At 51.8% G+C, this 27,343-nt stretch overlaps 2 protein-coding genes across 6 annotated transcripts in view; one reads left to right on the top strand and one right to left on the bottom strand.

Annotated features, from left to right (window-relative positions):
- The window catches only part of LOC142467397 (cleavage stimulation factor subunit 2-like), a 21,361-nt gene extending 7,855 nt beyond the window's left edge, over positions 1–13,506 (bottom strand). The window contains exons 1-14 of one of the 2 annotated variants that reach the window (XM_075573033.1): positions 13,150–13,506; positions 11,625–11,703; positions 11,337–11,506; positions 10,590–10,726; positions 9,020–9,139; positions 8,578–8,697; positions 8,271–8,382; positions 8,062–8,111; positions 6,741–6,801; positions 6,255–6,396; positions 5,581–5,753; positions 1,680–1,882; positions 1,475–1,555; positions 1,149–1,274 (exon numbers count right to left, since the gene is read on the bottom strand). In XM_075573033.1, the coding sequence (XP_075429148.1) occupies positions 1,152–1,274; positions 1,475–1,555; positions 1,680–1,882; positions 5,581–5,753; positions 6,255–6,396; positions 6,741–6,801; positions 8,062–8,111; positions 8,271–8,382; positions 8,578–8,697; positions 9,020–9,139; positions 10,590–10,726; positions 11,337–11,506; positions 11,625–11,703; positions 13,150–13,207 (1,629 nt within the window). In that variant the 5' untranslated portion in view covers positions 13,208–13,506 and the 3' untranslated portion in view covers positions 1,149–1,151. Of the gene's footprint in view, positions 1–1,148; positions 1,275–1,474; positions 1,556–1,679; positions 1,883–5,580; positions 5,754–6,254; positions 6,397–6,740; positions 6,802–8,060; positions 8,112–8,270; positions 8,383–8,577; positions 8,698–9,019; positions 9,140–10,589; positions 10,727–11,336; positions 11,507–11,624; positions 11,704–13,149 lie in introns of both variants that reach the window. The other variant, XM_075573034.1, reaches the window with a different exon arrangement.
- Positions 13,341–27,343, top strand: TYW2 (tRNA wybutosine-synthesizing protein 2). 4 transcript variants are annotated; one of them, XM_075573036.1, is made up of 8 exons: positions 13,341–13,497; positions 14,175–14,279; positions 23,374–23,542; positions 23,727–23,925; positions 24,373–24,523; positions 24,637–24,746; positions 24,986–25,143; positions 26,292–27,338. In XM_075573036.1, exons 2-8 carry the CDS (start codon positions 14,206–14,208, stop codon positions 26,673–26,675), a joined length of 1,245 nt encoding a protein of 414 aa, XP_075429151.1. In that variant the 5' UTR covers positions 13,341–13,497; positions 14,175–14,205; the 3' UTR covers positions 26,676–27,338. The 4 variants fall into 4 exon arrangements, with proteins under 4 accessions (XP_075429151.1, XP_075429150.1, XP_075429152.1 ...); XM_075573035.1 differs by lacking the exon at positions 13,341–13,497 and adding an exon at positions 13,566–13,864; XM_075573037.1 differs by lacking the exon at positions 13,341–13,497 and adding an exon at positions 21,897–21,986 and having other exon boundaries at positions 26,292–27,343.

The following is a 27,343-nucleotide window of genomic DNA, read 5'->3' as shown; positions in this document are numbered from 1 at the left end:
GTGAATGGAGTAATGCATTCCAAAGGGGATTCCTTGAAGCCGACCTCCGGCGACAAGCTGGCAGCCAACCAGATCGCAAAACCGCAAGAGCGGAAACAATGTCTAAAAGAGTGTTTCCCATTGAGTTCAATGGCGGAGTTGCTCCATGAAAAGCCTATAGCGGCGGAGCCCATTGATTTCAATTGAAGAGTGAAATGCAGGGATTTCTTCTAGCATAGCGGAGAATCCTGCATTAAAGTTAATAGGGGATTTTAACTTGGTTTTGGTATCTACGGTTCTGGGGGTCGTGGAGGGCTGATATTTGGCCACTATAGCAAGGGTCCTCCGGCATGAGGACCTGGCAAATTTCAGCCCGCTCAGACCCACAGAACGGATTATTTTAATATAAGTATGATTGTGAAAATGTACTATGTTTTTGGTCTAGGGTAAAGCCCGGGAAAGCTAGAGGGCCATATGGTATGTTAATGCTCAGGGGGCGACAAGTGGTCTACAATAAGCCCCCTGATCAAAGGCTCCCCCACCCTGCTTGTGTATGCTAGCAGGACTTGGGTACGTGTGTAAAGTGTTGTGTTTCACACCTCGAGACAAAAGGTTTTCCTGTTAAGGGACCCAAAAGGCAGACTGGGTGACGCCAGGCTTTTGGGAGGGGGGCTAGGAAAATGAGCCCCAGATTAGAATAATGCCCACCCCTGTGGGCAGGTATTACCTTGCTTCTCACGTGAGGTGGCGGTAATTGATAACCAATGCCTGGCACCCAATGTTACGGGATAGGGCTGAAACCCCTTATAAACGAGTGTAATCCCTATGCCCAGTGTCTTCGTTTCAACATCTGAAAGAATCCCGATTACCTTGATGAATTGCTAATCCTGTCTTTGATTACTTCATTGCCCCATCCCACGTAAGTGCCATATTCTGTATGTTATTTGTGCAATCTTGTGTGTTCACCTTCTTTAGGGAATAAACTTAATTTATCATATCTTAGTCGTGTTCAATTTAACCCAGTGATATCTGTGTATATTATAACCCTTCACAAGTTACCGTGACAGTTTCCCCCGTTCTTACCCCTCACGCCGGCCCCGTAGATTTGTGTGGCACCCGTTCTTACCCCTCACGGCGGCCCCGTAGATTTCTGTGGCCCCCGTTCTTACCCCTCACGCCGGCCCCGTAGATTTCTGTATCTGCTCTTTCAGGATGAGGATGCTCTGTCTCTGCTCGGGGGGCAGCATGGCGATCTGATCCGGGGTGAGCTGCAGCACCTGCATAATCAGGGCGGCCTGGGGGGAGGGGGGGTACGGGGACAGGAGGGGGACACTCAGTACGTTATCCAAACTAAAATCTGACCGGTCACACGACTTCTATCCAACCTACAGGTCAGGTCAGTGTGCCCTACGTGGGACTAACCCTTTAACCCATTAAATAAGTCCCTGTCACTAACCCTTTTAGCGGTTACACGGACGTCTACTTCAATTCTCACCTTCTCGTGGTCCTGATTGGTGACCTGGTTCTGTCCGGGGCTGAATCCCCCCTGTGCCGATGCTCCCTGGATGCCAGGGATCTGAGGAAATGAGAGAAGGTGACAGTCCTGTGACCTATTTCAAAGAGGTGTGCACAGGGTGACACAGTAACAGAGGGGAGCTGTGTGACATTGAGTCTGTCCCTCTCCCTGTTCGTTTCCAGACCTGTCTGGGTGCTTGTGGTCCCATCGGCCCCTGTGGTCCCATCGGCCCCTGTGGTCCCATCGGTCCTGGACCCTGCGATCCCATCGGTCCTGGACCCTGCGATCCCATCGGCCCTGGACCCTGCATTCCGGACATTGGGCCCCTAGGAGCAGGGCCCCTGGAGTCCATGGGTCGGGGCTCCATCGCTCTGGGGTGTCTGCCACCTAAAGAAAGAGAATGAGCTGAATGACATGAATACAGCACAGGCAACGACCAGTGCCAGCCTCCCCCTCACACATAGCAGCACCACTCACACAGCGGCAGTGCCAGCCTCCCCCTCACACAGCGGCAGTGCCAGCCTCCCCCTCACACAGCGGCAGTGCCAGCCTCCCCCTCGCACATAGCAGCACCACTCACACAGCGGCAGTGCCAGCCCCCCCCCCCCCTCACACAGCGGCAGTGCCAGCCTCCCCCTCACACATAGCAGCACCACTCACACAGCGGCAGTGCCAGCCTCCCCCTCACACATAGCAGCACCACTCACACAGCGGCAGTGCCAGCCTCCCCCTCACACATAGCAGCACCACTCACACAGCGGCAGTGCCAGCCTCCCCCTCACACATAGCAGCACCACTCACACAGCGGCAGTGCCAGCCTCCCCCTCACACATAGCAGCACCACTCACACAGCGGCAGTGCCAGCCTCCCCCTCACACATAGCAGCACCAATCACACAGCGGCAGTGCCAGCCTCCCCCTCACACATAGCAGCACCACTCACACAGCGGCAGTGCCATCCTCCCCCTCACACAGCGGCAGTGCCAGCCTCCCCCTCACACAGCGGCAGTGCCAGCCTCCCCCTCGCACATAGCAGCACCACTCACACAGCGGCAGTGCCAGCCTCCCCCTCACACAGCGGCAGTGCCAGCCTCCCCCTCACACAGCGGCAGTGCCAGCCTCCCCCTCACACATAGCAGCACCACTCACACAGCGTCAGTGCCAGCCTCCCTCTCACACAGCGGCAGTGCCAGCCTCCCCCTCACACAGCGGCAGTGCCATCCTCCCCCTCGCACATAGCAGCACCACTCACACAGCGGCAGTGCCAGCCCCCCCCCCCCCTCACACAGCGGCAGTGCCAGCCTCCCCCTCACACATAGCAGCACCACTCACACAGCGGCAGTGCCAGCCTCCCCCTCACACATAGCAGCACCACTCACACAGCGGCAGTGCCAGCCTCCCCCTCACACATAGCAGCACCACTCACACAGCGGCAGTGCCAGCCTCCCCCTCACACATAGCAGCACCACTCACACAGCGGCAGTGCCAGCCTCCCCCTCACACATAGCAGCACCACTCACACAGCGGCAGTGCCAGCCTCCCCCTCACACATAGCAGCACCAATCACACAGCGGCAGTGCCAGCCTCCCCCTCACACATAGCAGCACCACTCACACAGCGGCAGTGCCAGCCTCCCCCTCACACAGCGGCAGTGCCAGCCTCCCCCTCACACAGCGGCAGTGCCAGCCTCCCCCTCACACAGCGGCAGTGCCAGCCTCCCCCTCACACAGCGGCAGTGCCAGCCTCCCCCTCGCACATAGCAGCACCACTCACACAGCGGCAGTGCCAGCCTCCCCCTCACACAGCGGCAGTGCCAGCCTCCCCCTCACACAGCGGCAGTGCCAGCCTCCCCCTCACACATAGCAGCACCACTCACACAGCGGCAGTGCCAGCCTCCCCCTCACACAGCGGCAGTGCCAGCCTCCCCCTCACACAGCGGCAGTGCCAGCCTCCCCCTCACACAGCGGCAGTGCCAGCCTCCCCCTCGCACATAGCAGCACCACTCACACAGCGGCAGTGCCAGCCCCCCCCCCCTCACACAGCGGCAGTGCCAGCCTCCCCCTCACACATAGCAGCACCACTCACACAGCGGCAGTGCCAGCCTCCCCCTCACACATAGCAGCACCACTCACACAGCGGCAGTGCCAGCCTCCCCCTCATACATAGCAGCACCACTCACACAGCGGCAGTGCCAGCCTCCCCCTCACACATAGCAGCACCACTCACACAGCGGCAGTGCCAGCCTCCCCCTCACACATAGCAGCACCACTCACACAGCGGCAGTGCCAGCCTCCCCCTCACACATAGCAGCACCAATCACACAGCGGCAGTGCCAGCCTCCCCCTCACACATAGCAGCACCACTCACACAGCGGCAGTGCCAGCCTCCCCCTCACACATAGCAGCACCACTCACACAGCGGCAGTGCCAGCCTCCCCCTCACACATAGCAGCACCAATCACACAGCGGCAGTGCCAGCCTCCCCCTCGCACATAGCAGCACCACTCACACAGCGGCAGTGCCAGCCTCCCCCTCGCACATAGCAGCACCACTCACACAGCGGCAGTGCCAGCCTCCCCCTCACACATAGCAGCACCACTCACACAGCGGCAGTGCCAGCCTCCCCCTCACACATAGCAGCACCACTCACACAGCGGCAGTGCCAGCCTCCCCCTCACACATAGCAGCACCACTCACACAGCGGCAGTGCCAGCCTCCCCCTCGCACATAGCAGCACCAATCACACAGCGGCAGTGCCAGCCTCCCCCTCACACATAGCAGCACCCCTCACACAGCGGCAGTGCCAGCCTCCCCCTCGCACATAGCAGCACCACTCACACAGCGGCAGTGCCAGCCTCCCCCTCGCACATAGCAGCACCACTCACAAAGCGGCAGTGCCAGCCTCCCCCTCACACATAGCAGCACCACTCACACAGCGGCAGTGCCAGCCTCCCCCTCACACATAGCAGCATCACTCGCACAGCGGCAGTGCCAGCCTCCCCCTCACACATAGCAGCACCACTCACACAGCGGCAGTGCCAGCCTCCCACATAGCAGCACCACTCACACAGCGGCAGTGCCAGCCTCCCCCTCACACATAGCAGCACTACTCACACAGCGGCAGTGCCAGCCTCCCCCTCACACATAGCAGCACCACTCACACAGCGGCAGTGCCAGCCTCCCCCTCGCACATAGCAGCACCACTCACACAGCGGCAGTGCCAGCCTCCCACATAGCAGCACCACTCACACAGCGGCAGTGCCAGCCTCCCCCTCACACATAGCAGCACCACTCACACAGCGGCAGTGCCAGCCTCCCCCTCACACATAGCAGCACCACTCACACAGCGGCAGTGCCAGCCTCCCCCTCACACATAACAGCACCACTCACACAGCGGCAGTGCCAGCCTCCCCCTCACACATAGCAGCACCACTCACACAGCGGCAGTGCCAGCCTCCCCCTCACACAGCGGCAGTGCCAGCCTCCCCCTCACACAGCGGCAGTGCCAGCCTCCCCCTCACACAGCGGCAGTGCCAGCCTCCCCCTCACACAGCGGCAGTGCCAGCCTCCCCCTCACACAGCGGCAGTGCCAGCCTCCCCCTCACACAGCGGCAGTGCCAGCCTCCCCCTCACACAGCGGAAGTGCCAGCCTCCCCCTCACACAGCGGAAGTGCCAGCCTCCCCCTCACACATGGAAGCAGTGCCAGCCTACTCCTCCCCCCAAACACACACACGGCTGCAGTGCCAGCCTCCCCCTCACACATAGCAGCACCACTCACACAGCGGCAGTGCCAGCCTCCCCCTCACACATAGCAGCACCACTCACACAGCGGCAGTGCCAGCCTCCCCCTCACACATAGCAGCACCACTCACACAGCGGCAGTGCCAGCCTCCACCTCACACATAGCAGCACCACTCACACAGCGGCAGTGCCAGCCTCCCCCTCACACAGCGGCAGTGCCAGCCTCCCCCTCACACAGCGGCAGTGCCAGCCTCCCCCCTCGCGTGAGCACCGCGGCAGTGCCAGCCTCCCCCTCTCAGTCTGACAGCGGGGGAGAGATCAGTAATTAAGCGGAGACCTCCTCACCTCGTCCGTCCAGGGGGGGCCCCCGCGGGTCCATAATTGGAGTCCCTCTCGCCTCTCCCATCATAGCACGGGGCGGGTCCCCCATCGGACCCCCTCTTATCTCATGAGGGTCTGGGCCTCGCTCGTAGTGTAACGGCGGCCCACCCTGCATGGGGGGAGCCATGTAACCACGGCTGAAGGGGGGGGAGCGAAAGAGAAAGAGAGGGAGAGAGGGGGGAGAGCGCAATACTTTATAGGGTCTCAGTTTATAGGACGGCGCCTCCCATCATATATTCCATTTAAACAATAGGAATTTGTTAATAGGGTGTGTCTCAGTTAATAGGGTGTCTGAGTTTATAGGACGGAGCCTTCAGTATAATATTATATAATAAAGATATTGAATCTTCCCAGATCCCTTAACGAGACCCTAACAAGCGCTTAAACAGACAATATGGCCACAGTGGGTAAACGTGGGTTCAATCCCCGTGTTCTCTCTCCCCTTATGACTTTGGGTAAACCCCTTTATCTTCCTGCGCGTCTGGCACCTAAATTAGAGTGTAAGCTCCGTGGGGCAGGAACTGTACGTACAGCGCTATAACCACTGTCAGTGCCATAGAACACGTATTCCGGGCAGGGTAACATGCAATATTGGGAGGGGGTTAGGGGGGCAGGAGTGGGGCCCTGCCACCTCTTACCTGGGGGGCTGCTCATCGCCTGTCACTGTGATCAGTGTCCCTCCACGGCTGTCGTTGGGACCATCTCCCAGCAGGCCGCGAGGCGGGATGCTGGAGGCCGGGGGGCCGCGCTGAACTTGGGCACGGGGGTCAGGGGCGGGCACTGCAAGGGGAGCGAGAGACAGCCTGGGTTACCGGGTAAATCCCTCAAGGCGTCCCAAGGACCTCAAGCTACTGTTTGTTAAAGGGGCTTTTATAGGGTCTGTGTGTCAGTTTATAGGATGGAGCCTCCATTGAATATCCCATTTACACAATGGGACGTTTATAGGGGCTGCATCTCGCCTTATAGGACGGAGCCCCTGCTGTATATTCGGTTTCCCCAATAGGACTTTTGTGGGATCTGTCTCTCAATTTATAAGCCGGAGCCTCCATCGTATATTTCTGTTAATGTAACAGGGCTGTATAGGTGTTGAACTGCTGAGCGCTTTCAGCATGCAGAGCAGGTACCTGTTACTCTCTCTATGAGAGTCAGTCCAGGGGGGGCCGCGGGAGAGTGCAGGCTCCCTCCGATAGGCAGCGTGGAGAGAAAGAGAGAGAAATTAGTCAGGTACAGCACGCATCGGAACCCATTTTATATTAGATTGTCAGCTCTTCTCCCTGTATTGCAGCGGTATCCCTCTGGATATTAGAGTGTACGTTCTCTGGGGCAGATCTCCCCACCCCCTGTATTGTAGCTGTAAGCCTCTGTATATAGCCTGCAGCTGCCTATGCTGGACACAGACCTACATTGCAGCACATAATATACAGATAGATGCCATTAACCCTTTCCCACCAAGAGGGAGAAGAACCGTCACCTCCTGTGATGTCATTTGTCCCTCTGTGACCCTTTGGGGACAGAACCAGGGGGGGGGGGGGGGTGACAGAAGTAGGGTGGTAATAGGAAGTCTCCCTTTCTTGAACAGTGAGGTATCCCCAGAAAGATCTCTGCTGCTGGATCACTTCGTTCCGTTGCATCCCGCTCATATATAGGATGAGCGCAACGTTATGGGACAGGACATCAATGTCCGACACCTAGAACGTCCTGTCCAGAAGTGACCCCACCAATGTGCCGGCCCCATCACGGTACCTTCCTGTCCGGCTTTTATTAGTGGGAATTAAACACATACAGGGAATAAGCAAACCCAAGATCCAACATGTGGTAGACGAGCCACGGACGGGAGAAGCAGTGGCGGACGTGGAAGATACCCCGGGGAGAGAAGCTGGAGGCCCCAAACAGAGGGGTGGAGGTCTCAGCGTTGTCCGGTGTATGGCTGTCAGTGTGAGGAAAGGGATCAGCGGGTATACATGGCACAGGGAGAGGCTGGCACTGCCCGGCGATCTAATGCCACTTAACCACCAGACCTACTGATGCCACCTTCACAACGGCCAACATAATGCAGGCTGACCTTCACCAAGGCTTCCGGGAACATTTAAAATGGCGGAAGCAAAGTGGTAAGAGCGTTAACGGGTTCAAGTCCCAGTGTCCACGCTCCTTCCTTTTGTAGGGTCTGTGTCTCCGTTTATAGGACAGAGCCTCCATCTTACATCCTATTTATCCAATGGGACTTCTGTAGGGTCTGTGCCTCCGTTTGTAGGAGGCGGCCTCCAGATGTTTACAGGATCTGTGTCTCAACCGATATAATGGAACCCTTAATACGGCAGCAGATGGGTAAGAAGGAAACACAACCGCCGAAGTGTCTGCACCTGAGAGCTTCTGGCTCCACCCACTTTGCGGGCTGATGATGTCAGTGAGGGTCAGACACATTACCTTTCTAAATAGGTTTTTACCTTGGGCTCGGTCCATAGGAAGAGGGATCCCAAGTTGAGGCTGCAGTGCTCCTATGGGGGAGGAGAAGGGGGTTAGGACCTTCCCTACGATGGGATAAGAGGGCGCCTCACGGGGGATCCCCATCATTTAATAGGGTCAGTGACTCCTCCCTACAATGGGATAAGAGGGAATCTCATAGGATACCTATGAAAGGTAATAGCGTCACTCACCTAGTATGTGGGGCCCTGGGCCGGGGTTCCCCATAGGTGCTGGTGCTGGGCCCCCTCCCTGCATGGAGAGCGACTGCAGCATTGGGGGGGCTCCGTTCACATGCAGCGCACTCTGAAAACAGGACAGAGAAGGGATAAAACCTCAACACGTGATCTGTCATAAAGAGAGAGCGCTCAGCCAGGTTACCGCTGTATAATGATGCAGAGTATCTCCCTACACTGAATGAACACGCAGCGCTGTATAATGATGCAGAGTATCTATACACTGATTATTATAGTGCATCTACCCCAGGACACAGGCACTTACCCCGGGCTGTGACTGGGCTCCTGGGGCATTCTGCTGGTTGAGAGGCTGGTTGGGGCCCTCTACGGCCTGCAGGTTCCCGGGCATGAGATGAGGCAGCAGGGTGGGACGGTGCAGAATCTTCTGCAAATCGAAGGCAAATATATTCAAGAAACATGAAGTCTGCCCACACCCACAGGGTGACCGTGAGACAGGGGGGAGCTATGTGACACAGGGTCTGTCCCTCCCCCGCAGGATGCACAGTGACACAGACAGAGGGGAGCTATGTGACACGGAGTCTGCCCCTCCCCCCGCAGGGTGACACAGTGACACAGACAGAGGGGAGCTATGTGACACGGAGTCTGCCCCTCCCCCGCAGGGTGACACAGTGACACAGACAGAGGGGAGCTATGTGACATGGAGTCTGTCCCTCCCCCCGCAGGGTGACACAGTGACAGGTTCTCACCACAGCGATTTCGGGGTCCACGATCCTCATGACTACCTGCGCCTGTAGCAGGGCGTACGCCAGCTGAGGGTTCTGCAGCAGCATGTTCCGAGCCTCCTGGGGACTGTTCTGCACACACAGCTAAGGGCAAAGCAGGAAAACTTTCATCATACAGACGGCACACACAGGGGGTACACCCTAACCCCACAAACTACGGCTCATCCAGAGGGACAGGTGCTAACAGACAGTCCTGGTTTTGCCGGTTTATGAGTTGGTAGACAGTAGGGGGAGCGCAAAACATTGAATCGTATATGTAAAAATAAATAAAAAGCAAATATAGTGCAATAGAATCTATACAAAAATGGTGTTAAATCTGTGCTGGAGAGGTCTCTGAATTCACAACTCGCATTCTTTCAAGTAATTAAGAGCATTTCCCACCAGTGGGAATAGAAGAAAATGAGGTGTTCTGCAGATCAATTCCTCCTTTGATAAGGTGTAGTCACTCGGGGCGATATGTAGATGGTATGTCAAAGGTGGGGCGAGAAACCAAGCAGTGCAAACCAATAGGATATAAACTTGATCTAATCCAAAAAACAATTGGAAATTCACCTACATTTAAAAAAAAACAAAATACGGGCACATAAAAAAAAAAAAAGTGAGTGCTGCTCTTGGGCTCTCACCTACGCGTTTCGCATAGATTGCTTCGTCAGGCGTCTCCCGACGAAACAATCTATGTGAAACGTGTAGTCCCCGAGAGCAGTCTGCTGCTCTCACCTGTCGCATCCGAGATCCGCCAGTATCAGAAGCCCCACATACCGGAAGTGACGCGACGGCGGAGAGACCCGAGTGAAGGAGGGTGGCGAGAGCCCGAGAGTAGCGCTCGCTTTTTTTTATGTGCCCGGATTTGTTTTTTAAAATGTAAGTGTATTTCCAATTGTTTTTGGATTAGATAAAGTTTATATCGTATTGGTTTGCACTGCTTAGTTTCTCACCCCACCTCCTTTATGACGTACCATCTACATATCGCCCCGAGCGACTACATCTTATCTAAGGAGGAATTGATCTGCAGGACACCTCATTTTCTTCTACTCCCACTGTGGTGGGAAATGCTCTTGATTACGTGAAAGAATGTGAGCTCTGAATTCAGAGACCTCTCCAGCACAGATTTAACACCATTTTTGTATAGACTATACACTATATTTGCTTTTTTATTTTTTTTCACATATACGATTAACCGTTCTGCGCTCCCCCTACTGTCTACCAACTCTCCACCAAGAGGGAACACTGTGGCCCGTTCCCAAGAAAGGGGGTTTTGAGCAGCATTTTTGTTCCTATCTTTTCACTATCTACACAAACCACTGTCCCCATTTGTTTATTAGTCATTCACGTTTGATCATTATCACTGGTTATTATCACTTTATTCACGTTCTCTGTGGAGCGCGGTTTTAGTTTTTCTCTTGCTCTGCAGGTTTATACCTGGGATAAAAAAATGGCCGCATGAAAGCCGGCGGAGGCGCGGTACGGGGGATGAGGATAGGGGAGGCTCCGCCGGGGGGCAGGGGGGATAAAGGCTCCGTGGGCCTCTTCTCACCTTCATCTGTTTCATGAGTTCAAACATCTGCTCAGGGGGCAGACTGGCCACTGCGCGGCTGATAGATTCAGGGGCGTCCTCAGGGGACATGGCGTCACCAAACGGGGACTCGATAATGGGAGCGCACGTTCCCAAACCTGCCGGGGGGAGAGTGAGAGACGGATACTGAAAACTTATTTCAAAGAACTAAACTCCCCGGTCCCACATACATTTACCCGGTTAGAAATATTTTCCCTGTAGCTCCAGTCACTATAGAAAACCTCACTTCCTCTATTGTCCTAGTCCAGGGGTCTCCAAACTCAGTCCTCAAGAACCGCACACAGGCCAGCTTTTATGGATATCCCTGTTTCAGCACAGGTGGCTCAATCAGTGGCCCAGTCAAGCACTGAGCCACCGATTGACCCACCTGTGCTGAAACAGGTATATCCATAAAAGATGGCCTGTGTGCGGCTCTTGAGGACTGAGTTTGTAGACCCCTGTCCTAGTCCCTATAGAAATCCTGTTTACTTCCTCAATAGCCCCAGTCCTTTAAGAAATTCCCCTTCAGTTAAGGGGAGGGGGGGGGGGGGGGAGTAAGAATTAGTTTTCATACAAGGGATGCCTTATAGGACATGGGGCATCAGGGCCCTATTAATTCCTTTGCTGACCCAAACTACTCCTCTGCTGCCAGAGTGTCCGGCACCTAGAGCAGCAGAGGGGTTAGGACCCATTAAAAGTCCCCATTATATTTAAAAGTGAGAGACTGACTCTTGAGCTCCTCCTTGTTCTTCTCGCTGGCTGCGTTGTCCACTCGCAGGGCTCGCCCGCTGAACTCCCGCCCGTTGAGGTTCCGCATGGCGCTGAGCGCCGTCTCCTGGTCCTGATACTCACAGAACCCATAACCTTTGGGCTTTCCCGTCTCTCTGTCATACACGAGCCTGGGGGGACAAAGACATGAGGAGGTGACACTTGTCACCCTTCGGGGGGAGGGACAGACACCATGTCCCATAGCTCCCCTCCGTCTGTCATATTTCGGGAGGAGAGGGAGGATCTCACCTAAAACTGACCACAGGTCCCACCTCGGAGAATATATCTTTCAGTTGCTCCTCTGTGGCCTCGTACGGAATGTTCCCCACTGAGAGAAGAGTAAAGGGTTAATGTGCCCATACGCTCTGCTGATACCCCCCCATAAACTCCCTGCTCATAACCCTTCATCACAGATACTCCCTGCTCATAACCCCCCCAATCCCAGATACTCCCTGCTCATAACCCCCCCAATACCAGATACTCCCTGCTCATAAACCCCCCATCCCAGATACTCCCTGCTCATAACCCTCCCATCCCAGATACTCCCTGCTCATAACCCCCCCATCCCAGATACTCCCTGCGTATATCACCTCCATCCCAGATACTCCCTGCTCATAACCCCCATCCCAGATACTCCCTGCTCATAACCCCCCCATCCCAGATACTCCCTGCTCATAACCCCCCACATCCCAGATACTCCCTGCTCATAACCTCCCCATCCCAGATACTCCCTGCCCATAACTCCCCATCCCAGATACTCCCTGCTCATAACCCCCTCATCCCAGATACTCCCTGCTCATAACCTCCCCATCCCAGATACTCCCTGCTCATAACCCCCCCATCCCAGATACTCCCTGCTCATAACCCCCTATCCCAGATACTCCCTGCTCATAACCCCCCCCCCCATCCCAGATACTCCCTGCTCATAACCCCCCCATCCCAGATACTCCCTGCTCATAACCCCCATCTCAGATACTCACTGCTCATAACCCCCATCTCAGATACTCCCTGCTCATAACCCCCATCTCAGATACTCCCTGCTCATAACCCCCATCTCAGATACTCCCTGCTCATAACCCCCCATCTCAGATACTCCCTGCTCATAACCCCCCATCTCAGATACTCCCTGCTCATAATCCCCCCCCCATCCCAGATACTCCCTGCACATAACTCCCCATCCCAGATACTCCCTGCTCATAACCCCCTCATCCCAGATACTCCCTGCTCATAACCTCCCCATCCCAGATACTCCCTGCTCATAACCCCCCCATCCCAGATACTCCCTGCTCATAACCCCCTATCCCAGATACTCCCTGCTCATAACCCCCCCCCCCATCCCAGATACTCCCTGCTCATAACCCCCCCATCCCAGATACTCCCTGCTCATAACCCCCATCTCAGATACTCACTGCTCATAACCCCCATCTCAGATACTCCCTGCTCATAACCCCCATCTCAGATACTCCCTGCTCATAACCCCCATCTCAGATACTCCCTGCTCATAACCCCCCATCTCAGATACTCCCTGCTCATAACCCCCCATCTCAGATACTCCATGCTCATAACCCCCCCCCCCCATCCCAGATACTCCCTGCTCATAACCCCTTTCCCCCCCCCCCATCCCAGATACTCCCTGCTCATAACCCCCCATCCCAGATACTCCTTGCTCACAACCCCCCCATCCCAGATACTCCCTGCTCATAACCCCCCACATCCCAGATACTCCCTGCTCATAACCCCCCAGATATTCCGAGGGGGGGGGGGTGTCTCTCACCAAACACGGAGCGCAGGGATCTGTCCACCGCCGGGTCCCGCACACACAGCCCAGCCATCCTTCCTAACTCACAGGGACACTTCCGGTCTGTCAGAGAAACCTTTCCCCCGGGAACAGCGGCCACTTCTCTTTTCTAACGGTACTACTTCCGGTCGGACTCCGTTTTGACTTCACTTGCGCTTCCTGTCCGTTCTCTTATCCCTTCCCATGGATTTTTCCGGCCCGTTACCTTATCTCTTCCCACCGGGGTTTCCTGGCAATCGCTTTATGCCTTCACCCCAGAGATTCCGGTCAGCGCGTTTACTCCTTACCCCGGGGATTCCGCTTACCCCTTCTCCTGGGTTTCCGGTCAGTTCCCTTATCCCTTTGGGTTTTCGGTCTCTCCTCTTATCCCTTCCCCCGGGATTTGCGGTCTCTCTCTTGTGGTTCCAGGTTCCTGAGAGTATGTAACGTGACCTGTCCTTAGGGGCAAGAAGGAACCTGAGAGAGAGTGAAGGGTGACAGTGGATCCCATTGGAGGGCAGTCTCACTCACACTGGAGGGTAGTTTCACTGAGGGGCAGTCTGACTCATTGGAGGGACAGACTCATAGGAGCGACTGGCTCTCTCATTGGAGGGACTCGCTCACTCATTGGAGGGACTCGCTCACTCATTGGAGGGACAGACTCACTTATTGTGAAGGCAGTCTCCCTGCGGGACAGTCTCACTCTTTAGAGGTCAGTCATATAGGAGGGCAGTGACACTCATTGAAGGGCACACACATTGTGGGGCAGTCACTCTTTGGAGGGCACACACATTGGAGGGCAGTCACTCTTTGGAGGGCAGTCACACTCATATTGAGGTCACTCAATGGAGAACGGTCTGACTTGTCAAAAGGCAGTCTCACTCACACTGGAGGCCAGTCTCACTCATTTATAGTCTGCTTTTCTAGTGTGGTCCCCTGACATCTCTGTCCTACAGACTGGGGACATCTTGGAGAATATCAGCCGGGTTCCATATAATTCTGCGTTTTATACCCTTACTCAGATTGGGCCCGCAGCATCTACTCACCCTGAAGATGGAGCCGGGAGAAGATAGAGCTCCAGGGATCCCAGCACTCCTCACTGAGTCCTCCTTCTCGCAGAGATACAGGTACCCACAGGAGGGAACTGCGTTTTAGGGGGATAATCCATTGGAAAGACAGAACCATGTAGAGTGCACTCAAAGAAAAGATCTCCTGATTAATTACATCAAAATTATAAAAACTTTTTATTTTATCTAAGACTCATAATAAAATCAATGGAAAAGAAACAAACTGAGTGTAAACTCACTGTAAGTAAAATGTCCCTAATGGTGATTGTGACATAAGGGGCAAAGTGGCTCTTCTAAATAAAGGGAAAGCTCAGCTATTGCCCCATCATCTGGATGGATATACAGGGTAGCCCTGTATATTCCTCCTATCGTGACTTATCTAGCCAAGTGTGTGATAATGATTGCACCGTTAATTATTGCTGAACTATTGGTGTTGGTGTATAACTTCATGTTCTGGATGCCCTTGGCCTGCTAGACAGGTAATACACTTACTAAGCCTACACACCCAGGGATCCAGGTGCAGAGGGTCAACAAGGAGATTGTGGACAATGGAGGGTGGTGATGGGCAGTCCTCTTGTCTGGGAGCCGTTGGTCTGATTAACAGGACCATTGTCTGCCCAGACAGAGAGGAGCCTATCTCATCAGGAGATAGTGAGCCGGCATTTGGAATAGGAGGAAGTAGGCGCTGCTCCCATTTGCTAGTTCGTAATTCCCACCCTATAAGATTTGCAGCCGATTTCAGTACCGGTGTGGTTGCTGCCCCAGTCGGACAGATCGACTAAGTACGGTTCTCCGAGGTTGTGTCGGAGCGACCCAAAAGTAAGACTGTGTGCTCTGCTGCAGCGGAAAATTTTAACTTTCTGCTCCAGGAATTGCAGCCAGTGATGCCTCCGGACTTTAAGTTTATACAAGAGTGGAAGCTGCACCAGAAATTTTATTTGACTTCAGTGTCCTGTCTGGTGCTTGATCCCATGAAAGAGTCCTGGTCTCCTGTGACAGGCTTTTCTTCTCGCCTTTTAAGCCAAGATCTCTGGTGAACCATCCTGAGCAGGTTGTACCCCAGGATCGAGGCCACGGGTGGTAATCAGCCAAGGCCGGGATCCTGTACCCCCATCTCCCCACATCAGTTTATACAGGGTAGAGGGTCCTTGTGTCGGCAGCTGCCCCTCGACACAGGTTTGTAGGGTGATTACTGCCCCAATTACAGCCTGGCATCCTTGCTGGGCATAGGTGACCCCCCCCCCCTCCCCGGCTCAGCTGCATCTTCCTATTGGGTGGGGATGATCCATAGGTGGGGATCTCTTGGGTTACAGGGGCAAGGGATGCCGGAATCATGGTAGGCAGAGTAGGGGTTCTTGTACCAGACTCCCCACCATGAACCTCATGGCCATTAAGGTGGCCCGTCCGTGTCTGACTTGTTCGAGTTTGAGGACCCAGAGAGCAGAGCCGATCTCCTTGAATCAGGGCTGCGGGATACAGCTCTTAACTCTGTGCCCAGGACATACTTGAAAACGAGAGGTAACTCTCAATGTATTACTTCCTGGTAAAATATTTTATAAATTAATACAGCAGCGGTCGGTGCCATCAGGGATTTGTCGTAGTCACATACAAAGTTCACCAAATCACAACCCAACAAAATGTCTATATCCAGGCCAGGGAGCACCCCATGGTTTCTGATCCTGCTCCCCAATAGTGGTGCACACGGGCAATTTGCAAGCTTTACCTGGATGCCGTGTTTGGGCAGAATATGCTCCGGGTTTACCATGTCCAGGTGAACCAGGGAAATTGTGGCTCTAGTATCCATCAAGCCGGCATATTTTCTATTCCCGATGGTCACTGGACGGATGTACCGCTACCGGGAATCGTTGAAGTCCATACGAACGGTGGCTACTCTGTACACCCTGTCAGTCACAGTACCCATCTGGGTTATGTAGCCTGGGTCGGGTGTCGCCTGGGCGCCCGGTACAGGTGCGTCCGGTTGGTCCTGCAGGTGGGGCCCGGTCCCCTCGTAAGCAATCGACTGTGCTGGCGTGGTGCGGGTACCGGAAGTTGGGAGCATCAGAACAGTCCAACCATAGGTGTCCCGTGCAGTTTCACCTGAAGCACCACCTTTCCTGGGCAAAATCGGACGTCCGGGATTGGGTGTTGGTACTAACCGAGCTAGGTCGCCGTGCAGGGGCAGCAGTCCTGGGAGCGGCCACTGGCGTAAGGAGGGGGGGTCTGGTGTGGCCAGCTGCAGGTTTCCGCCAGAGTTGAGGCCGGGCCATCATGAAGTCATCCGCTAGTTTGACCGCTTGAGTAAAGGTGGTAGGTTTCTGGTCTGTTACCCATTCCCTGACCTCAGGGATGCAGCGTAGCAAAAACGGTTCTTTCACGATCCGGTCCAACAGACTCGTAAAAGAGCTCACTTCACAGCCCGTGACCCATTTTTTTGGTGTGGTGAGCTTGGGCTGCAACGTCCATGTGAGAGTCCTGGGATCGCTTCTCCAGTGCTCGGAACTGAACATGGAAAATCTCTGGGGTAATCTCGTATTGGGCGAGCAAACGATCCTTCACCATGGCGTAATCGTCAGCCTCCTCCCGGTCCATCTCTCATGCGCCACCACCCCTTTCCCACTCAGCTAGGGTCCCAAATACTTGATCCAGTCCGCCTCCGGGAGTTGATGCAGGGCGCACATATGCTCTAGGGACCAGAGGAAGCCATCAATGTCATCCTTGTCCTCGTTGAACAAGACAAAGCTGCTGTGTCAGGCATGGTGGCCGGCTGGACTGAGAGCTGCGATCTGACCCAGGACTTCATAGAGATACCGGCGATCAGGGTCGGGTCTTTGCTTGAGCCGCCAGGTACAGAATGGTGGCCAGCTGGAGTTCCGGGGAAGCCTATTCTCTAGAGCGGCCAGTGCCTTGGTGAGCTGGTTGTCTGACTGTTTCGGTGAACCGCCTTGTTATCTCATGTACCGCCTCATCATCAGAGCTGGAGTTCGAAGAGTCTTCTTGTCTTTCTTGGTGCGATCCTCAGTCCGCAGTCCATAACCCTCACCATAAGCAATTCCTTAGACCAGGATTTGTAGGTCGAAGCCATCATCTGGATCGGGTCGTCCTCACATCTAGGAAGGCTCTGGCGGGAGATAACTGAAGTGACCAGAGTGTCGGGGACTCGTAGCCCTGCGATCTCAAGAGTTTAAGACCTACTTAGTCCGAATTACCTGCAAGTAATTCAGCCTTCGATCCCACTACTGCCACCAGAAAAGCCTGTCACAGGACACCAGCACTTTTTCACAGGATCAAGCACCAGACAGGATAGCGAAGTCAAATAAAAGTGTTTTTATTCTGGCGAGAGACAGCAGACCCTCCACAAATCACAATAGAGCTCTATTCCGTCTCTGGTCCATACAAGGGGAATCCTAAACAGTCTAGTTGTCCGGCGACAGCGAAATGCCTTTCCCGGTGCAGCTTCCCCTCTTGTATCAGCTTAAAGTCTGTAAGTATTGCTGGCTGCAATTCGTGGAGCAGCAAGTTTCAATTTCCCGCTGTAGCAGAGCACACAGCCTCGCTTTCAGGTCACTCTGGCACAACCTCGGAGAACCGAACTTAGTCAATCAATACAAATGGGTCAGCAACCACACCGGTACTGAAATTGGCTGCCAATCTTATAGCTGCCCCGTCTCCATAGCCAAACATGTAGAACGGGGTAGCGACCAATCACCACACAGATGCTAGGTGGTGGGCCAATCACAAGACGAGGGCTCGTTTGGGTTGGCCAATGGGAACAGGCAGTGTGACATAGAGGCAGAGGCAAGGAGGGTGGGAATTACGAACCAGCCAATGGGAACAGCGCCTACCTCCTCCTGTTCCCAATGCTGGCTCACTATCTCTTGATGCAATAGGTGCCTCTCTGTCTGGATAGACGATGGTCCTTTTAATCAAAAAACGGCTCCCAGACAAGAGGACTGCCCATCACCACCCTCTATTGTCCACAACCTCCTCATGGGACCCTCTGCACCCGGATACCTGGGCGTGCAGGCGGAGTAAGTGTATTATCAGTCTAGCAGGCCCAGGGCATCCAGAACACAAAGTTATACACCAACACCAATAGTTCAGCAATAATAAACGGTACAATCATTATACAAATGCACACTTGGCTAGATAAACCACGATAGGAGGAATATACAGGGCTACCCAATATATCCATCCAGACGATGGGGCGATGGCTGGGCTTTCACTTTATTTAGAAGAGCCACATTGCCCCTAATGTCACAGTGATGACCTTATAGGTCATATAGAGCCCGAGTCTCTAATATGGTTACCGTTGTTAGGCTTACTCAGTGTTGTCTTTGTCTCATTATAATATTGTATCTAGAATTGTAATATCTGTGTAATTCAAGCCCTCTTACTAAATTATTTAAACCCTAAAAGTCTGTGTCTCAAATCATTGAAAGACAGAAATGCCCAGTGGTTTGGGGGTGTTTTGGGGTTTTGTGTGTCTCAAATCATTGGCCATCGTTTTCTCGCTCTCTCAATTCTCAGTCCTGTTTAAAATAGTGCAGTGAAAGTAAGCCCCAAGTGGGGTAAAACAGAGTGATTTAAGTCACATTTGCGCGTGACAAACAGCAACCACAGAGATAAGAATAATTCATTAAACATTAAAAAAAAGAGGGAGAAAGGAGAGAGATTTCGAATCACTTGCGTGAAGTTTTGAGCTACCGATGATCCTACTGTACGTTTGTCAATTCGCCGTATCCACGGTAGCAAAGCCTACTGTGTTACTAAAAACCAGACACTTTGCACCTATATTGTCGCTACAACTTGGCTGAATATGAACATTGGGATAGCTAGCTAGAGGCGACACACAGCAGACTGATTCTTCATTACTAATTTGCTGCTATGTTGTGGTTAAATCCTAACTCTAGCAGCATACATATTAGTACATATCCCTAGGCTCCTATCAACCCCTTCATCATTTTGTGTAGTATCTAAGAGAGAGACAGAGCTGGCGTTTGGAACCTAACCACCCCTGCCTCCCTGCCCTCAAGCAAGACAACACTATGACCCGATGCGCGTTTCAGTCCTGACTGGAGAGAATATTTAAAACCAGAGACAGAACATGAAACACAGACAGAGCTCAGTGCACATCCAGTGAAACCTATACACGGTACAGTGCCTAAATATATATGTATAGATATCTATTAAATCAAATGGTCTTTTAGTTTAACATTTTGGCCAAAGTGTTGTAAGCCCCTGAGCCACTACACGGCAGACCACATCTCAAGGGTTATTTTGGGGGTTTAATATGAGCTTGCAGGTGTCCTGTATGTCTGACTGGAGAGAAGTCAATCACAAGACCATTGTTTTTTTTACCTCAGATCCTCTTTTCTAAATATAAAATCTATGATGCTACAGACTAGCCGATATATTGGTAATGCAGGGTATAGTTTAACATACCTCCTTACTGTATTATAGTATGTAGTGGCAGCGTTCTTTATATTCATACCCATTTACATAACTGTGTGTGTTTCTCAATTCTCATTATTCAAGCGATCATTATATTATTACACTCGTGTATGTATTAAAAACACATCAACAAGCCTATTAATCTCAAAATGCTCTATCTACTTTATCTACACGTTTGATTATATGTAGGTATTAGTTATTGATATATATATATATATATCAATCAATCAATATCTATCTATATATATATATATATATCAATCAATCAATATCTATCTATATATATATATATATATAGATATATAGATATATATCTATATATATATATATATATCCCACGCAGAGTGGGGGAAAACGCAGTCAATCTTAGTCTCACCGTGTGTCTTTATTGCATTAAAAAGGAGAGCAAGAGATATATTCGTCTAACCTTTCATGATACAGATTTACACTATTGGTATCCCCAATCCTATTGGTTGATATTGAGACTCAATTGATCTGATTCATTGTCCTGTGAAAGCTGTATACAGGATCCCTTCATTCATCCCTTGCGGGGAAAGGGCTCACAGTGTGTATATCCACCTAGATTCAGAGCAAAGTATTATCCCAATCGCCGCTCCAAATCCCTAAAGGGATGTGATCTATGGCATAGAACAGGGGTGGGCTACACCAGTCCTCAAACGCCACCAACAGGGCAGGTTTTAAGGAAGACTGAGCCATTGATTGAGCAACCTGTGCTAATGCAAGGATATCCTTAAATGTGACCGGTTGGTGGCCCTTGAGGACTGGAGTTGCCCACCCCTGCCATAGAAGGTCAGATAATCTGAATTACCAATGTGACCTCATTGATATGTTTGACAACTGGTGTATCTGTCCATTTTGAATTGGCCTTATGTGTTCTAGCGCCCGTCTGCGTGATTCACGTCTCGTCTTCCCTACGTATTTTAACCCAAATCTGCACTCGGCCGTGTACATTATTCCAGTAGATTTGCAATGTATTACATTGCGAATCTCAAAACTTCTGCTGCTGTTCCAGATCCTAATTGCTGTGGAGGGGGCCATATAGTACCGGCCTTGCAAGCTCCACATCTGTTGGACCTCTGTGTTTTAGTTTGTAGCCATGTTCCATTTTTAGATTGAGTACAGTGGCTATGGACCAGACGATCCTTCAGGTTTTTGGCACATCTGCTGGTCATTGTTGGTGTCTCGTTAAGGACCTCTGTCAGGTCAGTGTCCTCCACGAGGATGTGCCAGTGTTTGGCTAGTATGGTCCTATTCCATTGGTTGTTATATGTACCACCTTTCTAGTGTCTTTGGTTACTGTTTTGTTGTAGAGCAAAGTACTTTTGGGGATTGCTCTTGCCTTTGTATATTCCCTTGTAATGCAGCCGTTTGTCTACCTCCTGGTTAGGAACCTTTCAGTCATTAGTTTTGCTTGAGTTTAGAACTATTGTTCCGTGGAACAGCTCCTCCTAGGACCTGGCCTACAGGGATTCGGTGGATAAGGGAAGGCAGGTGATGGCTGCTCGCCTTCAGAAAGCTTGTTGGTGGCTGTTTCCTTTCTATATGTAGAGGTATGTAAGAGACAAACATTATTCTTCACCATCTTGAGATCTAGAAACCTAATTTGTTGGGGATTGATCTCTGAGGTCAGTCTTAAATTGTGATTTGTTTTTATTCATTGCTGTCACAAACTCCTGAAAGAGATCCACAGTACCACTCCAGAAGATGAACACATCGTCAATATATATCTCAATAACTGATATCTATGTATAATCAAACTTGTAGATGAAGTAGATACAGAGCATCGTGCGATTAATATGCTTACTGATGTGCTTTTAATACAAACACAGGAGAGTAATTGCCCAATCTGGGGCTTACTTTCACTGCAGTATTTTAAACGGGATTGAGAATTGAGAGATAACTCGATGGTCAATGATTTGAGACACAGACCTTTAGGGTTTAATCATTTAATAGGAGGGCTGGAATGACACATATTACACTTCTAGATACAATATTATAATGAGACCAAGACAACACTGAGTAGCCCTAACACGGGTAACCATATTACATAGACATGGGCTCTATATGACTTATAAGGTCACCACCATTAGTTACATTTTACTTGCAGTGAGTTTGCACGCCGTTCGTTTCTTTTTAATTGATTTTATTATGAGTCTTGGATAAAATCAAATATTTTTTTCATGTGTACCCCCTCTATTTCCACAGTCTATATGTGCCGTGACGTGGCTTGAGTCCTTCCTCCCACAGAACACCATCATTGGAGCCCTTGAATGAAACCAGAGAAGATAATTACTGGTGATTTATGACCCATGAGCAACCTTAATCCAGCTGCCCTTATTCCTTATACAAAACAATATATATATATATATATATATATATATATATATATATATATATATATATATACACACAGTGGTTGACAAATCACCAAAAAATCTACTCGCCACACAAAAAAATCTACTCGCCACCTAGTACCAAACGTGTGCTGCTTGGGCCAATATTTACTCGCCCGGGGGTTAAATCCACTCGCCCGGGGCGAGCAAATGTATAGGTTTGTCGAACACTGTATATATATATGCAACGCACACTATGCAAGGACGGGATGCGAGGAGCCTTTGGGAAGCCCCAGGGCACAGTGGCTCAAGTGACCATCGGACAGGTCCTCATGTCCATCCACACTAAGACTCAAAACCAGGAGCACGTTATCCATTTTATTAGACCCAGTGTCTGATGTGGTTGTCACTTAGGTCAACATTGTTGCCAGCACTGCGTTGGAGCTCTTATCTCACGTATTGGCGTGTTAAGGGTTAAACATTTGAGAGGTGCGTGGGTAATTTGTAAAGGATACTCAAGTTACAGGAAAAGACCTCCCGGCTGTCTGTTAACCAGCCGGTGTTAAACAGCCCAGCAAGTATCCGGAGCTCTCTTACTGTGGACTCTTCTCGTAACTTCTCTCTGTGTGTATGAGATGTGTTTTTGCTCCTGTCTCTCACTTTTTCTCTCCTTGGCTAGCCTCCTCTTTTACCATCTGTGAGTGTCAGGCTGTCTGTCTCTGAAGCACCTCACTGTCACCTGGGATGTCTCTCTGTGTGCCTCTTAGGCTGTCACTACCTATCTCCGTGTCTCTCAGACAGTTGGTCTCCATCACTTTCTCTCAAACGGACAGTTTCTTTCAACATTCTTTCTTTTTGTCTTATCCAATCCCATTTCTCCTGTCGTGTTACCAGGCAGAACAGGGACAATGTCTCTTGTTCTTTATCGCATGATGTGATAGGTGGAGCAGATTAATTATGTATTGTCCACAGTATACATATATATTCGTAGCAGGGGCTACACATGTAAATAATCAGAAGGCAATTTGAGTGCACTATATAGGGTTCTGTTATTCTTGTGCATATGCCCTGAGTTGAACCCCTCCTTTACTAAAATATACTGAGAAGTTAACCAAGTGGAGCAGGGCATCTTTATAGTTTATATGGATAATCCTTTGGCCAGTGCGATTGAACAGTGAAGAGATGCAATTGGTCAATGGCTTCTTGGGACTGGCCAATGAAGAAACAATTGGCCAATGGAGAGATGTGGTTATCCATTGGATCAGTGTTATTGGCAATGGAGTGATGGTGATTTGTTAGTGGAGTGTTCTGATTAGACGATAGTTCCTGACTCTTCCTCCTCCCTTCAGGGAGTACCTGGAGAGGCTGGGTGTTCTGGACGGGCGTTACCGAGCGCAAAAGCTCCCGGAGGGGACAGTGGCTCTGCCTGTGCTTGAGGACAAGCTCAGCCCATCCCTTATGGAGGAGCTGATGAGAAGTGTGGTCCCAGGGAGTTTCTGCAGGGAGACCCAGATAACGGTGAGCATGGTGGTGGTGAGGAGAACGGCCTACAACTGCTGTTACATCACAGGCATGGACCAATCCTGCTTGCAGCTCATAACATATTGAGGTCAGGGGCACCTTCCTCTGATGGGATAAGAGAGCGTCTCACACACGGGATTCCTATAAATTATTAGTCAGTGGCCACAATTTTATTTCCCAGAATCCCGTGCTCTCCAAGCGTGCCCGGGTCCAGTCTCCATCCCAGAAGTTGCGTCAGGACCTGTATGAGCTGGTGGAGCAGCACGGCATTGTTTGGGGAAGGGACTTAGAGCGTGACCTCCCCCACACGTGGCAACGTCATGGGGACCTCATCATGCTCAGCGAGGACTGCTTCAGGGACCCCGCGTGGAGGAAGCTAGGTGCGTATGAAATGGATGAAGTGATGAGCAACCACAGGGGGGGTTGACAGTGAAGTTTGGGGTTCGAGTGAGGAAATTGAAGTTAAGGCGATTTCTGTAGGGTCTGGGGCTATAGGGGATTAAAGGTTGTTTCTTTAAGATCTATGACTACAGGAGGAGTAGCAGGGAGTTATTTAGGGTCTGGCGCTACAGGGGAAGTAAATAGGACTTCTATAGGATCTGGGGCTACAGGGGACATAAAGAGAATTTCCATAGGGTCTACGGCTACAGGGGACATGAATGCGATATATATATATGACTGGGAAGTAAATGGGATTTCTTTAACAGTGAATTGCTAGCGCCTCTGGCAGAGAAAGGGTTAAGCCTGTCCGACCACTTTTGTACACTTCTGTCCCTATTATTGTACGAGTCCCTGTCCCTACTGTTCCTATTTCTGACTCCCTGCAGGTCCTGAGCTTTGGTGTGCCGTGGCCTCCTCGATGGGTTGCAGACGTTTGGCGAAGCAAGGCAGGGTGCGTGGTGACGGGGAGCGGTCCCCCAGTGTCATTCTGCTACTCGGGGACAGCAGCTGGGTGGAGCACGTGGACAATGGCATCAGGTGGGATATCTGTGGCCGAGTAAGTGAGCGTTATAGGCAGGCTTTAATCAACCTCTCCACTGCACCACATGGCTCTCTGTGTCCTCTCTGATGGTCTGCGTCACTGTCCCCAGATACAGCTTTGATGTCACCAAATGCATGTTCTCAGCAGGGAACGTAGCAGAGAAGCAGAGGGTGGCGTCACTCTGCTGTTCCGGGGAGGTAGTGGTGGATCTGTATGCAGGTGAGAAGTGTCCTGTGCCCCGTGGAGTCTGTTCCTGCCCCACGCAGAGTGACATACACAGAATAGGGAAGGAGAGAGAACGTGGGATTGAGTGACTGAGGGAGTGTGCTGGTGTGAGAGAGGAGCGGAAAGGATGAGAGAGAGAGATGGGAAAGAGAGAGAAGACAGTGAGAGGAATGGAGAGAGAAGCCTCTCGGGATAATAATTACATGGGACCATATATATGATTTGTGTCTCAGGCATCGGATACTTCACTCTGCCGTTCCTGGTCCACGCCGGCGCCTCCTTTGTCCACGCCTGTGAGTGGAACCCCCACGCCATTACAGCGCTGCGGCAAAACCTGGAGCTTAACGGGGTGTCAGAGAAGTGCCAGATCCACGAGGGCGATAACAGACAGGTAACAAACTCCCATTGGCCCATGTTTACTAAACTGTGCTCTGCCCCAAGGCACCTTCCGGCGCTGGAAGACATTCTAGACTTGAACATGAAGGTATCATCTAGCAAAGGCAGATGTATTACGGCAAACACTTTAAGACTTTGGTAAATCTGGGCCATAGTGTTTATACCACGCATCATGACACGCAGCCACCTCTGGGGTGGAATGCTGCAAGATTTCTAACAGTAGAACAGGAAGTCACCCTGATGGCCAGGAAGGGACAAAGACATCAGTCATGTCACACATCTGTCAGCTCTCTGTATATAGCAGAAAGATGTCACCAAATGATCCAGCAGTAGAGATACTTCCAACACTGGGGACACTACTGCTTAAGAAGCTCAGTCTGAAAGGGAGAGTTCATTGGGAAATCCAGCTTCTTACACCCCATCCTGCTGTGACCAACTGGTCCTTATCACAAGTTTACAATGTAATTTTGGTGGCTAAGGCACATGGAGATAAAGTGACTCAGGTCACAAGGAGAGCCGATGCTGAGATTCAGACTTTAAAGGCAGTGATCTTACCCTTCCAGACCATATAAACTCAATAATAGTATTGGAATTATAAAATGGGACAAGATCGGGTCGGTGGTGCGTGTGGATTGGAGGACAGTAAGAAAACAAAGCACTACTTCCAAGCAGAGAGATGAAGTCAAGCCAGGTCAAATAGAGTGTGTACCCATAGAAAAAAATGTATCAATTTATTGGATCTATTTAAAAAGCAACATAATGGGGCAAACAGACCCCCACCACGGTGGTGCGTGTGGCCTTGTCAGGGGGCCTTGTTCCTCCTATTTGTTTAGAAAGAATCAGAATGCTCCCTTCAGCAAAGCTACAGTACTGGCTACTCTAAGTGATGGAACTCTGACACAGGCTGACGTCACTAGTACACCGGCCCCACCCTCTCAGCTCTCAAATGTCCCATTGACTTGCAGTCCGTGGGGGAGATTGGGCAACAGCCTGAGCCAATCAGAACTCATGGTTCCGTGAGGAAGGCTGGTCTGTAAGGATGGAGAGATGTGATCTGTTGGGTGGAGGTGCCATCAGAAGCCACTGATGGACCCCTGAGTCTGTTGGGTGGAGGGACATAATGTCATTTTTTTTTCTCCCCAGCTGCCGCTCCGAGACGTGGCTGACAGGGTGAACCTGGGCCTGATCCCCACCTCGGAGCCGGGGTATCCTGTAGCCTGCAAGGTCCTGAGGAAGGACACAGGAGGGGTGCTGCATATCCACCATAATGTAGACTGCTTCCATGGCAGGCGGGGCTCTGCGGCGGGAGGAGGGGGCGAGGAGGAGACAGTAGAGGATTCTGGGAGGAGGGCGGCATGGAAGGAGTGGGCAGAGTCAACGCAACGGAGGTTCCATGCCACACTGGAGGAGGTCCATGGGAATCCGTGGCAGACTGAAATCATGCGGGTGGAAAGGGTGAAATCCTATGCCCCCCACGTGGACCACGTGGTCCTCGACTTGGACTGTCGGCCGAAGCCAGCGCCGTGAGGTGCGACCATATTTATTTCTCCCCAGTGCCTCCTGGCTCTTTAGCACCTCCAGCATTGAACTCGTTAAGAACAGCAGCCTCAGTTAACAATATATATACACAGTATACATAGCAACTGCAATAAAAGAGAAAGCGCTCAGCCATGTAACCACTTCCCTGCCATGTGTATTGTCCGTTTCATAGTATTAAATGTTTTAAAGAATTCCTGTCCCAAATTTCAAGCGCCCACAAATACATTCCTCCCAAATACACACACCCCGCGCCCCTGCCAAATACACACACCCCGCGCTCCTCCGGCCGCTCCTCCTTCTCTTACCGTGCACCCCAAAACTGGAACAACCTACCGGAGACTCTCACATCCACCACCAGTGTAAGTTCTTTCAAAACTAAGGCTGTCTCACATTTTAATCTGGTCTGTAACTGTTTCATTCACCCATCTTATACTATATTAGTGAAAGCACTGTATGTTTGCCTGCCTGTCTGGATGTCCGGTGTCCCTAGCGGCAATCTCATTGGTCCCTTGGGCCGCCCGCCCCCGCACACCTCTCATTGGCCTCACACACTCACACCACCCCCTTGGCCCGCCCCCCACACCTCTCATTGGCCTGAGGCGGAGTGACGGGCCAAAGGTCCAAAAAAATAAATAAAACACACACACACACACACA

The sequence above is a fragment of the Ascaphus truei genome, chromosome 16, assembly GCF_040206685.1.
Source record: "Ascaphus truei isolate aAscTru1 chromosome 16, aAscTru1.hap1, whole genome shotgun sequence".
Taxonomy (NCBI): Eukaryota; Metazoa; Chordata; class Amphibia; order Anura; family Ascaphidae; genus Ascaphus; species Ascaphus truei.
The sequence above is the reverse complement of the archived record's forward strand: the minus strand, read 5'-3'. Positions and strand labels throughout refer to the sequence as shown.